At 44.5% G+C, this 14,221-nt stretch overlaps 1 protein-coding gene across 5 annotated transcripts in view; it reads left to right on the top strand.

The window, feature by feature from the left end:
- Positions 1–14,221, top strand: part of LOC129858294 (gamma-aminobutyric acid receptor subunit alpha-2) — a 52,464-nt gene that overhangs the window by 24,577 nt on the left and 13,666 nt on the right. For all 5 annotated transcript variants that reach the window (XM_055927432.1, XM_055927430.1, XM_055927431.1 and 2 more), the window contains one exon: positions 5,694–5,846. In XM_055927432.1, the coding sequence (XP_055783407.1) occupies positions 5,694–5,846 (153 nt within the window). The remainder of the gene's footprint in view (positions 1–5,693; positions 5,847–14,221) is intronic.

Genomic DNA, 14,221 nt, shown 5'->3' with positions numbered 1-14,221 from the left:
GTCCCACTGTGGATAGGTCAAGTCTCCTCGAGAGTACTAACAACTCAGGTTGCAAAGCACTGTTAGTTTACTCAGCCAGTGGATAACAGAGGCTGAAAGAATGTTTAGTCCATGTCCTCTCAGCGGGAGATACTGCATGTCTGAGTTTATTCATAGGAACTGCAACTAGAATTTCTCCAAAATACATTTTAGTCTGACTAGGGAACCAACAGCACAAAACAACCGATGATTCTGCTTTGACTGTTGGAAAACAAGACTTTCCACTTTGGACCCATTGGACTACAAAAGCTTCGGAGACACAGGCGCGCCGCCTCCTACGGGAGGCAAGAACTCCTGTTCTCCTCAGTCAGTTGGAGAGGAGAGTGGAGGGGAGGGAGCGAGTGAGCACTTTGTGCCTAATTGCAACATTAATGGGAAACAAAAGCACAGCTGTAGGAGCTGCCATTCACTCAGACACACATGGGAGCTCTGTTCTGAAAGGAGAGCCACCTCCTTATTCCTGAGCTGTGCTGCTGCTGGTGGTCTTATTTTGGAGCCGTCGTAAGACACAAAAGGAGCCTTGTCTCACAAAAGTGCACCAGAGCGTTAAATTAGGAACTGTGGTGTTCTGGGCCTCGGAAACACAGGAAGGAAGAAGCCTGCGTATAGGAACAGACGGGGAAAGCATTCAACAAAGGAGATGGAGGGGAGTCATTAGCGAAAAGAAAGGAAACCGACAGTGACACATACACTCCATCGAGATGACAGACAGACTTGTTTTAGCTGGAGTATGGCTAACCGGTTGTTTTTCATCATTGAACATTATGAAATGTTAAAATGCAATTACTCATCTAATTTAAGAGGAGTTACAACATATTTATAGTACTGAGGGAAAAGCAGAAGGTTCGTGGAATTACAGTATATTCCTTTTTTTTTTTTTTTTTTACTACATGACATGATTGAGCTTCACCATCGTAACGAAAGCAAACTGTACTTGCTCCTGTGAAGATACAGGACAGTAGTTCATTATAGGTCAGAAAAGCCACAGGACACAGCTACGTTGCATGGCACGGATCAGCCAGGTGGATCAATACGGTGGCTAATGTTGTGGTCTTCAATGATTAGTATCTGCCCCCTCTGCATGTCTCCACATGCGTCTCTGGGGAGCACTCATCAGACAAGTCACTACATGTTTGAAACGCTCTTGATGATCTCTTCTCCTCCTCCTTTCCCCACTTCCTTCCTTCCCCTTCTTCTTCTCCTTCACTTAGACAAACACAGACTCCCACTCTCCATTATTACCCAGAAGTCTACATTTCAACGGTTAGAAAATACTACTGTTGGCTGTTTTAACATCCAATTGCAATCCCGACTCTGTTTTCATTTAGGAAAAGCCCTCCAATCTCAACTAAATGCTCCAGTCATAATCCCAGCTAGCACATAACATTCTGAGAACCATATGTTTCATTGGACAACACGTTCTCACCAAGCTCTATGGTTATTTTGCATACAATCTTCCCACAACTTTCTGGGAATGATGCAGGATAGTTGCTTTGGAACATTCTCAGCACATTTTAAGAAACATTACTTTAAAAAGATCAAGAGAGCCGCACACTCTAGGAGCTCAGATGCGGAAACAATGGTTATTAGGTTATTCAATTATTGGATCTGAGCTCTCCTTTAATTTTTCAAGTGTTCTACTGCGCTAGCCAGCACCTCACCTAAATAAGTGTTCCTTTTTTTCATCTTCAGTTTCATTACTTTAAACAGAATGTTTCCTAAAACTTCAAACATGATTACATTTCAGTTCAATTTTGACATTGGGAATGTTCTCAAATTGTTCAGAGAATGTTAAACAGTGTTCTGTGGTTATTTCAGTACATCAGTTTCTTCATGGTTCTATTTAGTCATGTTCTCATTGTTCTGTGGGAATTTCAGTACTTCAGCATAACGCTTCCTAGAGGTTTCACCATGGTTCTATTTAAAGTCATGTTATCAAATGATTTAAGAACTTTAGCAACGTTCGTCTATGGGAATTTTAGTACTTCAGCATAAAGTTTCCTAAAGGTTTCCTTGTGGTTCTATTTAAAGTCATGTTCTCAAATTGTTCCCGAGAACAATGTGAGTCTGGAAGGAGAGTTTACAGTCTAACCAGATACCTAGGTATTTGTAGTTGTCCACATATTCTGTCCACATATTCACATAAGTCAGAACCGTCCAGAGTAGTGATGCTAGTTGGGCAGGTGGGTGCGGGCAGCGATTGGTTGAAGAGTATGTATTTCATTTTACTAGCATTTAAAAGCAGTTGGAGGCCACGGAAGGAGTGTTGTATGGCGTTGAAGCTCGTTTGGAGGTTTGTTAGCACAGTGTCCAAAGAAGGGCCAGATGTATACAGAATGGTGTCGTCTGCGTAGAGGTGTGTCAGAGAATCACACGCAGCAAGAGCGACATCAGTGATATATACAGAGAAAAGAGTCAGCCTGAGAATTGAACCCTGTGGCACCCCCATAGAGACTGCCAGAGGTCCAGACAACAGGCCCTCCGATTTGACACACTGAACTCTATCTGAGAAGTAGTTAGTGAAACAGGCGAAGCAGTCTTTAGAGAAACCAAGACTGTTGAGTGTGCTGATAAGAATACGGTGATTGACAGAGTCGAAAGCCTTGGCCAGGTCGATGAAGACGGCTGCACAGTACTGTCTTTTATCGATGGCTCTTATGATATCGTTTAGGACCTTGAGCGTGGCAGAGGTGCACTGTTGGTTTTCTTCCGTCAGGGGTGAAGGGTAAGATGTTTCTGGCCCTCCCAACCCTGGCTGAGGCAGTAGGGTTCAAATCAAATTGTATTTGTCACATTCGCCGAATACAACCTTACTGTGAAATGCTTACAAGCCCTTAAATAAACTAAAGTAAAAAATAAGAGCAACAATAAAATAACAGTAGCGAGGCTATATACAGGGGGTACCGGTACCGAGGCAATGTGCGGGGGTACAGGTTAGTCGAGGTACTTTAGGTAATATGTACACTACCGTTCAAAAGTTTGGGGTCACTTAGAAATGTCCTTCTTTTTGAAAGAATAATCAAATAAAATGTCCATTAAAATAATATCAAATTGATCAGAAATACAGTGTAGACATTGTTAATGTTGTAAATGACTATTGTAGCTGGAAATGGCAGATTTTTTATGGAATATCTGCATAAGTGTACAGAGGCCCATTATCAGCAACCATCACTCCTGTGTTCCAATGGCATGTTGTGTTAGCTAATCCAAGTTTATCATTTTAAAATGCTAATTGATCATTAGAAAACCCTTTTGCAATTATGTTAGCACAACTGAATAAATAAGCAATAAAACTGGCTTTATTTAGACTAGTTGAGTATCTGGAGCATTAGCATTTGTGGGTTCGATTACAGGCTCAAAATGGCCAGAAACAAAGCCCTTTCTTCTGAAACTCCTCAGTCTATTCTTGTTCTAAGAAATTAAGGCTATTCCATGTGAGAAATTGCCAAGAAACTGAAGATCTCGTACAACGCTGTGTACACCTCCATTCACAGGACAGCGCAAACTGCCTCTATCTAGAATATAAAGAGTGGGAGGCCGCGGTGCACAACTGAGCAAGAGGACAAGTACATTAGAGTGTCTAGTTTGAGAAACAGACGCCTCACAAGTCCTCAACTGGCATCTTCATTAAATAGTACCTGCAAAACACCAGTCTCAACGTCAACAGTGAAGAGGCAACTCCGGGATGCTGGCTTTCTAGGCAGAGTTACGAAGAAAAAGCCATATCTCTGTCCAGTGTCTGTTCTTTTGGCCATCTTAATCTTTTCTTTTTATTGGCCAGTCTGAGATATAGCTTTTTCTTTGGGGTGGGTGTGGAGCTAGACACAGCAGGGATTCAAACTGTAGAAAACTGTTCCTACATTTGAATATAAAAATTGATTTGATCAAACAAAACTATGCTACAGTTTATCTCTGAGACCCTCAGGATGACAAATCAGAGCAAGATTATTGAATGTAAGTACATGATTTACCTTCAGAGGTGAATGTATCAAACCAGTTGCCGTGATAAAGGTTGTTGTTGTTGTGGACTCTCCACAAACAATAGCATGGTATTGTTTCACTATAATAGCTACTGTAAATTGGACAGTGCAGTTAGATTAACAATAATTTAAGCTTTCTGCACATACAGTATAAGAAATGTCTATGTCCTAGGAATTTTTTCATATTACTTACAATGTCATGTAAACACATTAGTGCACGTTAGCTCAACTGTCCCAGTGGAGGGACACCGATCCCGTAGAGGTTTTTAATTTGGCATTGTTAAGCCACAGATAAAGAGCCAATAACAAGTATTTACCCCATTACACAATTTCCACAAATTGTTGACATGGAGCCTGGATATTGAGACCCAGTTAATTGGGATTTGTTTTACCGATCTCCACAAAATGCTCCACAATCTTTTGATGTTTGAGCCACTTGATTGCAATGGCGGTAGAGGACCTTAAATCTGTTATGTCTGTGGAGTGATTATCATCTTCATCCTGTAATTACCGTCTTCCTGCTCGCAGGGAAGCACGCGTAAGCTTCTCTGGAGTAAATCCCACCACGTCTTGCAGATTCTCTCCCCCCATCGACGACAGAGAGACATCAGGGCCGGCATGCAAATGAACCTCCCCATCCACAATAGAGAGACATCGGGGCAGGCATGCAAATGAACCTCCCCATCCACAATAGAGAGACATCAGGGCCGGCATGCAAATGAACCTCCCCATCCACAATAGAGAGACATCGGGGCAGGCATGCAAATGAACCTCCCCATCCACAATAGAGAGACATCAGGGCAGGCATGCAAATGAACCTCCCCATCCACAATAGAGAGACATTGGGGCAGGCATGCAAATTAACCTCCCCCATTTCCCACGTCCCCATGGGGACAATGGCTATTTTAAGCTTAGGGGTTAGATTTAAGGTTAGGGTTACAATTAGGGTTAGAGTTAGGGTAAGGAGTTGGTGGTTAGGGTTACAGGATACATTTATGTTAAGGTTTAGGGAAAATAGGATTTTGAATGGAACTGTATTTTAGGTCCCCACGAGTATAGAAGAACATAACGTGTGTGTGTGAAGACAGGAGAGCAAGAGAGCATTAAGATTCCCTGTAAATGGGGTGAAAGCAGGCAATACTGCAAGTGCTCTCAAATAACAGGGAATAATAAATATTTGGGGATTAGGTGGGGAAAATTCCCTCCTTCCAGTCTGCTGAAAAGGAGTTTCCTTCTGCCAAGTTGCAGTATCAAGGTCCTCATTGCAGAATCAAAGCAAATGTGATATATTTCTCTGTTCTGTTGACACGGGTAAACATCTTTCTCTTCTCATCTCGGGTTCTCTTTGAGATATTCTCCCATTACAAGTCATGCATGCTGCTGCGGCATTGGCATAATTGAATTTCCTCGTTAGAGGTTTAGTTTTGCATTGCGGTTATACAATTACAATGTACAAAGCTTTATTCAATAGGCTTATTGTTTGAACTCTGAAAAGGCCATAGTTTTTTGAACATTGCATATCCAACCCTAAGCATCCACAACCATATTATTCTGAATTACCATATGAACTGGTGAAAAACGAATAGAATCGGACGTAAATAAATAACGCTATCCTTCAAAGAGTGGCACTGTAGTCGAGGCTGTATAAATTAATAAAGCACTCTCTCTCTACAGGCGAATACACTGTCATGACGGCACATTTCCATTTGAAGCGGAAGATTGGATACTTTGTGATCCAGACCTATCTACCATGCATTATGACCGTCATCCTCTCCCAAGTATCCTTCTGGCTGAACAGAGAGTCCGTGCCAGCTAGGACTGTGTTTGGTGAGTATGGGGCTCCTTATCCGACAGTGATGTTATCATAGACCAGGTATTCAAAACTGGTATTCAAAACTACATACATACACATACGTACGTACGTACATACATACGTACATACATACATACATACATACATACATACATACATACATACATACATACATACATACATACATACATACATACAGTTGATGTCGGAAGTTTACATACACTTAGGTTGGAGTCATTAAAACTTGTTTTTCAACCACTCCACAAATTTCTTGTTAACAAACTATAGTTTTGGAAAGTTGGTTAGGACATCTACTTTGTGCATGACACAAGTAATTTGTCCAACAATTGTTTACAGACAGATTATTTAACTTATAATTCACTGTATCACAATTCCAGTGGGTCAGAAGTTTACATACACTAAGTTGACTGTGCCTTTGAACAGCTTGGAAATTCCAGAAAATGATGTCATGGCTTTAGAAGTTTCTGATAGGCTAATTGACATCATTTGAGTCAATTGGAAGTGTACCTGTGGATGGATTTCAAGGCCTACCTTCAAACTCAGTACCTCTTGGCTTGACATCATGGGAAAATCCGAAGAAATCAGCCAAGACCTCAGAAAAAAAATTGTAGACCTCCACAAGTCTGGTTCATCCTTGGGAGCAATTTCCAAACGCCTGAAGGTACCACGTTGATCTGTACAAACAATAGTACACAAGTATGAACACCATGGGACCACGCAGCCGTCACACCGCTCAGGAAGGAGACGGGTTTTGTCTCCTAGAGATGAACGTACTTTGGTAAGAAAAGTGCAAATCAGTCCCAGAACAAAAGCAAAAGACCTTGTGAAGATGCTGGAGGAAACAGGTAGAAAAGTATCTATATCCACAGTAAAACGAGTCCTATATCGACACAACCTGAAAAGCCGCTCAGCAAGGAAGAAGCCACTGCTCCAAAACCGCCATTAAAAAGCCAGACTACGGTTTGCAACTGCACATGGGGACAAAGATCATACTTTTTGGTGAAATGTCCTCTGGTCTGATGAAACAAAAATAGAACTGTTTGGCCATAATGACCATCGTTATGTTTGGAGGAAAAAGGGGGATGCTTGCAAGCCGAAGAACACCATCCCAACCGTGAAGCACGAGGGTGGCAGCATCATGTTGTCGGAGTGCTTTGCTGCAGGAGGGTCTGGTGCACTTCACAAAATAGATGGCATCATGAGGGAGGAAAATTATGTGGATCTATTGAAGCAACATCTCAAGACAACAGTCAGGAAGTTAAAGCTTGGTCGCAAATGGGTCTTCCAAATTGGCAATGACCCCAAGCATACTTCCAAAGTTGTGGCAAAATGGCTTAAGGATAGCAAAGTCAAGGTATTGGAGTGGCCATCACAAAGCCCTGACCTCAATCCCATAGAAAATTTGTGGGCATAACTGAAAAAGCATGTGCGAGCAAGGAGGCCTACAAACCTGACTCAGTTACACCAGCTCTGCCAGGAGGAATGGGCCAAAATTCACCCAAATTATTGTGGGAAGCTTGATCAAGGATACACGAAACGTTTGACCCAAGTTAAACAATTTAAAGGCAATGCTACCAAATATTAATTGAGTGTATGTAAACTTCTGACTCACTTGGAATTTGATGAAATATATAAAAGCTGAAATAAATAATTCTCTCTACTATTATTCTGACATTTCACATTCTTAAAATAAAGTGGTGATTCTGACTGACCTAAGACAGGGAATTTTTACTAGGATTAAATGTCAGGAATTGTGAAAAACTGAGTTGAAATGTATTTGGCTAAGGTGTATGTGAACTTCCGACTTCAACTGTATATATCTTTTTAAAACAGTCTATTTATGTTTTCCAACGGGGCTATACATTTGGGTGAGGTTTTTTTCTCATCTGAGTAGCCTCGTTTCACTGCCAAAAATCAAATGAAATCATCTAGTGTTCAGCGAAATAACAACACAATGTCAAATACATGCAGCCTAGTCAAAGAATTAACATCCAATCACGTTGACATAGTGGAGTGGTAACGTGCATGCAAGCAGTTGCTTCCGACACCACTTGGGTACACTGCAGCATCCACCAAGAGGCTCTTGCTGCCAAGGGAATGCCTGACAGCTTGAAAGACGTTTTGGACACTACAGTGAAAATGGACACTACAGTGAAAATGTAAACTTTGTTAAAGCAAGGTCCCTGAACTCTCGTGTATTTTCTGCGCTATGCAATGATATGGGCAGCGACCAGGTAACGCTTTTACAACATACAGAAGTGCGCTGGTTGTTAAGGGGCAAAGTATTGACACGTTTTTTAAAATTGAGAGACAAGCTTAAAGATTTCTTTACTAACCATAATTTTCACTCGCTTGCATGATGATGAGTTTCTCACACGACTGGCCTATCTGGGTGATGTTTAATCTCCCCTGAATGATCTGAATCTAGGATTACAGGGACTCTCCGCAACTATATTCAATGTGCGGGACAAAATTGAGGCTATGATTAAGAAGTTGGAACTCTTCTCTGTCTGCATTAACAAGGACAACACACAGGTCTTTCCATTATTGTATGATTTTTTGTGTGCAAATGAACTCAAGCTTACGGACAATGTCAAATGTGATATAGCAAAGCACCTGAGTGAGTTGGGTGGGCAATTACCCAGGTACTTTCCCGAAACGGATGACACATTGGATTCCTTATCCCTTTCATGCCCTGCCTCCAGTCCACTTACCGATATCTGAACAAGAGAGCCTCATCAAAATTGCAACAAGTAGTTCTGTGAAAATTGAATTTAATCAGAAGCCACTGCCAGATTTCTGGATTTGGCTGCGCTCAGAGTATCTTGCCTTGGCAAATTGCGCTGTTAAGACACTGATGCTCTTTGCAACCACGTACCTATGTGAGAGTGGATTCTGGGCCCTCACTAGCATGAAAACGAAATACAGGCACACACTTTGTGTGGGAAATGATTTAAGACTGAGACTCTCTCCAATTCAACCCAACATTGCAGATTTATGTGCATCCTTTCAAGCACACCCTTCTCATTAACCTGTGGTGAGTTATTCATAATTTTCGATGAACAAATAAGGTTTTATAAGTAAAATGGTTAAATAAAGAGCAAAATGATAGATTATTATTTGTGCCCTGGTCCTATAAGAGCTCTTTGTCACCTCACACGAGCCGGGTTGTGATAAACTCACACTCATTCTTATGTTTAATAAATGTATCATATAGTGTGTGTGTGTGGCAGGCTTACAATGATGGGAAAAAAACAACATTTGAGAGTGTGCTGACACTGGTGCATAGAGGATATACTCAGCTGGAGGGTGAATGTTTGAAGGGGTACGGGACTATAAAACGTTTGGGAACCACTGTCCTAGACTAACCCCTCTGCGTGTCTAACTGCAGTTCAGTGTTTCTCTGTGGTGCCAGAAACCTTGGGGATGTGCCCTGTGTGTCCGTTAGCCTGTCTTCCAACCCACTCTGCAGCCCCAATAGCTGTTCGTATTGCTGTGCAATGAATGAGCAACACTTTAAATGCGATCCTGTGCGACATCCTGAAAAGCCAAGAGAATTTTCATTCTGCCATAGCAAGGTAATTGAATCAAGTGCTAGTGGCCAAGAGGAAGGCTAACTTAATGGTGTGACAGGTGTCAACAGGACTTGGCTTGTTTACAAAAGGGGGTTGATTGTACTCCATGGGGGAATATAGACTACAAAAATATGCTTTATACACATGGGGAGACATTGATTAATTGATTTTATTTGATTTACTAAATAAACAAAAGTAAAAAAAAGTAACAATAACGAGCCTATATACAGGGAGTGCTGGTACTGAGTAAATGTGTGCGGGTACATGTTAGTCCAGTTAATATGAACATGTAGTTAGGGGTAACGTGACTATGCGTAGATGATAAACAGAATGTAACAGCAGTGTAAAAACAAAGGGGTCAATGCAAATAGTGTGGGTGGCCATTTGATTAATTGTTCAGCAGTCTTACGGATTGGGGGTAGAAGCTGTTTCAGGAGCCTTGTGGACCTAGACGTGGCGCTCCGTTACCGCTTACCGTGCGGTAACAGAGAGACCAGTCTACGACTTGGGTGACTGGAGTCTTTGACAATTTTTGGGGCCTTCCTCAGACACAGCCTAGTATAGAGGTCCTGGATGGCAGGAAGCTTGGCCCCAGTGATGTACTGGGCCGTACGCACTAACCTTTGTAGCGCCTTACCCTTACGGTCAGTTGCCGATTAGTTGCCATACCAGGCGAAGATACAACCAGTCAAGATGCTCTCGATGGAGCAGCTGTTGAGGATCTGCCAACTCTTTTCAGTCTCATGAGGGGGAATAGGCGTTGTCGCGCCCTCTTCACGACTGTCTTGGTGTTTGGACCATGATAGTTTGTTGAGGATGTGGATACCGAGGAACTTTAAGCTTTCGACCCGCTCCACTAAAGCCCAGTCGATGTGAATGGAGGCGTGTTCGGTCCTCCTCTTCCTGTAATCCACGATCAGCTCCTTTGTCTTGCTCACGTTGACGGAGAGGTTGTTGTCCTGACACCAAACTGCCAGATCTCTGACCTCCTTCCTATAGGCTGTCTCATCGTTGTCAGTGATCAGGCCTACCACTGTTGTGTCATCAACAAACTTAATGATGGTGTTGGAGTAGTGCTTGGCCACGCAGTCGTGGGTGAACAGGGAGTACAGGAGGGGACTAAGTATGTTACCCCTGAGTGGCCAGTGTGGCAGATGTGTTGTTGCCTACCCTTAACACCTGGGGGCGGCCCGTCAGGACATCCAGAATCCAGTTGCAGAGGGAGGTGTTAGTCCCAAGGTCCTTAGCTTAGTGAGGACCTTTGTGGGCACTATCTGTTGGGGCGGTATGTGAATTGGATTGGGTCTTTGGTTTCCGGGACAATGGTGTTGATGTCATATCACTGCAGAGGTGAGTACCATTCACATGATAAACACAGTATATCACATAAAGGAGAAGTACATCACTAAATAGTATGCACCGAAAAACAGCATTCTGATGTGTTCACGGTAGAAATGGCCCATAGCTGTGTAACCAGCTTTAAGGGATCAGGCCATTTCTAGATATGATTGGGTATGCTCTGAAAAGGAGGAGTTAGTCGGTTTATTATTCTCTGTGTCCCTTTAAGTCTCCTCATTATTTCAGTGCCACAGAGAAGTGGGCAGCGAATGAACGTTTAAGAAAAAACTTGGTTAAAGAAATTCAAAGAACTTATTCTGGACCTTAGTTCTAAAAATACTCTGAGTAAATACAGTCTCATCTCTAATCTGCAGATACTTCCCCCCCCCCTCCCACTCATTAAAATAAAAGGAAATCTGAGCTAAGCTGAACTTTAGTGGGGACTGTTTTCATACAGCCCTTAAATCAAAACATCAGGCGCAAATGTGGCATGAGAAAATTTGAGATAAGTCTGCTTATTTATTTTGTTATATTTTGTGTATATCAATGGTGACATTAATCGATGACAAGGTGCACTGTTCTAGGTAGAAGACATCAAATCAAACTTTATTTGCCACATGCGCCAAATACAACAAGTGTAGACTTACTTACCAGCCCTTAACCAACAGTGCAGTTCAATAAGAAGAAAATATTTACCAAGTAGGCTAAAATAATAAAAAGTAACACAATGAGAATAAAAATAATGAGGCTATATACAGGGGGCACCGGTACCGAGTAGTTTACATGGTATTTTACTTACGCCTACAAGAAAACAAATGCACCATATGTTGCAATTAGGAGTGTTAACGTTTAAATATTAAAACTTATAAACAAAATTGGGATCCTTAACGTTAAGAAAAAATCTAACTGACAAACAGAAGGGGGAGCCTAAAGAGCCTGGCCGCTCTTTGGGCTCCCGTACACACAGACAGAACCGGCATGTGACACACAGCATAAAATAATGGACCGTTTACACAACCTATTGTAGACAACACCACTAACACCAATAGCGACAACAACAGTGTCACATCAAAGGTGACAGGCTCATGGTGCTGAAAGGACAGCGACCCTAATACATGTGCATTCCATGGCGCTGAAAGAGAGCCTGTTTTGATGAAACGCAGAGACAGCAGTCACACACAGCATCAAATAAGGTTAAAGAATAAGCAGCCTGTCACGTTCCTGACCTATTTCTGTTAGTTTGTTATGTGTGTTAGTTGGTCAGGACGTGAGGTTGGGTGGGCATTCTATGTTTTCTGTTTCTATTTTGGTTTATGGGTTGCCTGGTATGGCTCTTAATTAGAGGCAGGTGTTTGGCGTTCCTCTAATTAAGAGTCATATTTAGGTAGGCGTTTTCACAGTGTTCGTTGTGGGTGATTGTCTCCTGTGTTTGTGTATATGTTTGCACCATACGGGACTGTATGCGGTTTGTTCGTTTTATGTAGTCTGTTCCTGTTCATTGCGTTCTTCACGTTATATGTAAGTTCGTTGTTCAGGTCTGTCTGCATCGTTTATTTGTTTTGTTTGTTTATGCAAGTTTAGTTTGTTTTTCCGTCGTGTTCAATAAATTATGTCATTTCACTACGCTGCGCCTTGGTTCGATCACTACTCCTCCTCGTCTGATGAAGAGGAGGAGGATTACCGTTACAGAACCACCCACCAATCCAGAACCAAGCAGCGTAATGTCGAGCAACGGGAGAGTATACAGGACTTGTGGAGTTGGGAGCAGGTATTTAACGGAGAAGGACCATGGGCTAAAGTGAATCACCGTCCATGGGAACAGCTGGAGGCAGTTCGGAGAGTGGAGAAGAGAGAGAGGAACCGGAGTTATGAGGGGATGCATCTAGCACGGAAGCCCGAAAAGCCCGTGAGTAACACCCAAAAATTTCTTGGGGGGGGGGCTAAGAGGTAGTGGGCCAAGGGCAGGTAGGAGACCTGCGCCCACTTCTCAGGCTAACCGTGGAGAGCGGGAGTACGGGCAGACACCATGTTACGCAGTAGAGCGCAGGGTGTCTCCTGTACGTGTGCATAGCCCGGTGCGGGTTATTCCACCTCCCCGCACTGGTAGGGCTAGATTGGGCATTGAGCCAGGTGTCATGAGGCCGGCTCAAAGCGTCTGGTCTCCAGTGCGTCTCCTCGGGCCGGCATACATGGCACCTGCCTTAAGCATGGTTTCCCCGGTTCGCCTACATAGCCCGGTGCGGGTTATTCCACCTCCCCGCACTGGTCGGGCAACCGGGAGCATTCAACCAGGTAAGGTTGGGCAGGCTCAATGCTCAAGAGAGCCAGTAGCCTGCACGGACCGGTATTTCCAGCGCCACCTCCCCGCCCCAGCCTAGTACCTACAGTGCCTACACTACGCACTAGGCTACCAGTGCGTTTCCAGAGCCCTGTTCCTCCTCCACGCACTCTCCCTGTAGTGCGTGTATCCAGTTCGGTGCCTCCAGTTTCGGCACCACGCACTAAGCCACCTGTGCGTCTCCAGAGCCCTGTACACACTGTTTCTTCTCCCCGTACTAATCCTTATGTGCTTGCCCTCAGCCCGGTGCCACCAGTGCCGGTACCACGCACCAGGTATAGAGTACGCTTTGAGAGTCCAGTGTGCCCTGTCCCTGCTCCCCGCACTAGCATGAAGGTGCGTGTCCTTAGCCCGGTGCCTCCAGTTCCGGCACCACGCACCAGGTCTACAGTGCGCCTTATCCGGCCAGAGCCATCCGTCTCCCCAGCGCCATCTGAGCCATCCGTCTCCCCAGCGCCATCTGAGCCATCCGTCTCCCCAGCGCCATCTGAGCCATCCGTCTCCCCAGCGCCATCTGAGCCATCCGTCTCCCCAGCGCCATCTGAGCCATCCGTCTCCCCAGCGCCGTCTGAGCCATCCGTCTGCAATGAGCCTGCAAAGCCGCCCGTCTGCCATGAGCCTGCAAAGCCGCCCGTCTGCCATGAGCCTACAGAGCCGTCCGCCAGACAGGAGCCGCTAGAGCCGCCCGCCAGACAGGAGCCGCTAGAGCCGTCCGTCAGACAGGATCTGCCAGAGCCGCCAACCAGACAGGATCTGCCAGAGCCGCCAACCAGACAGGATCTGCCAGAGCCGCCAACCAGACAGGATCTGCCAGAGCCGCCAACCAGACAGGATCTGCCAGAGCCGCCAGCCAGACAGGATCTGCCAGAGCCGCCAGCCAGACAGGATCTGCCAGAGCCGCCAGCGAGCCATGAGCAGCCAGAGCCGCCAGCGAGCCATGAGCAGCCAGAGCCGTCAGAGAGCCATGAGCGTCCAGAGCCGTCAGCCTGCCATGAGCGTCCAGAGCCGTCAGCCTGCCATGAGCGTCCAGAGCCGTCAGCCTGCCATGAGCGTCCAGAGCCGTCAGCCTGCCATGAGCGTCCAGAGCCGTCAGCCTGCCATGAGCGTCCAGAGCCGT

The sequence above is a fragment of the Salvelinus fontinalis genome, chromosome 6 (genome assembly GCF_029448725.1).
Source record: "Salvelinus fontinalis isolate EN_2023a chromosome 6, ASM2944872v1, whole genome shotgun sequence".
Taxonomy (NCBI): Eukaryota; Metazoa; Chordata; class Actinopteri; order Salmoniformes; family Salmonidae; genus Salvelinus; species Salvelinus fontinalis.
The sequence above is the reverse complement of the archived record's forward strand: the minus strand, read 5'-3'. Positions and strand labels throughout refer to the sequence as shown.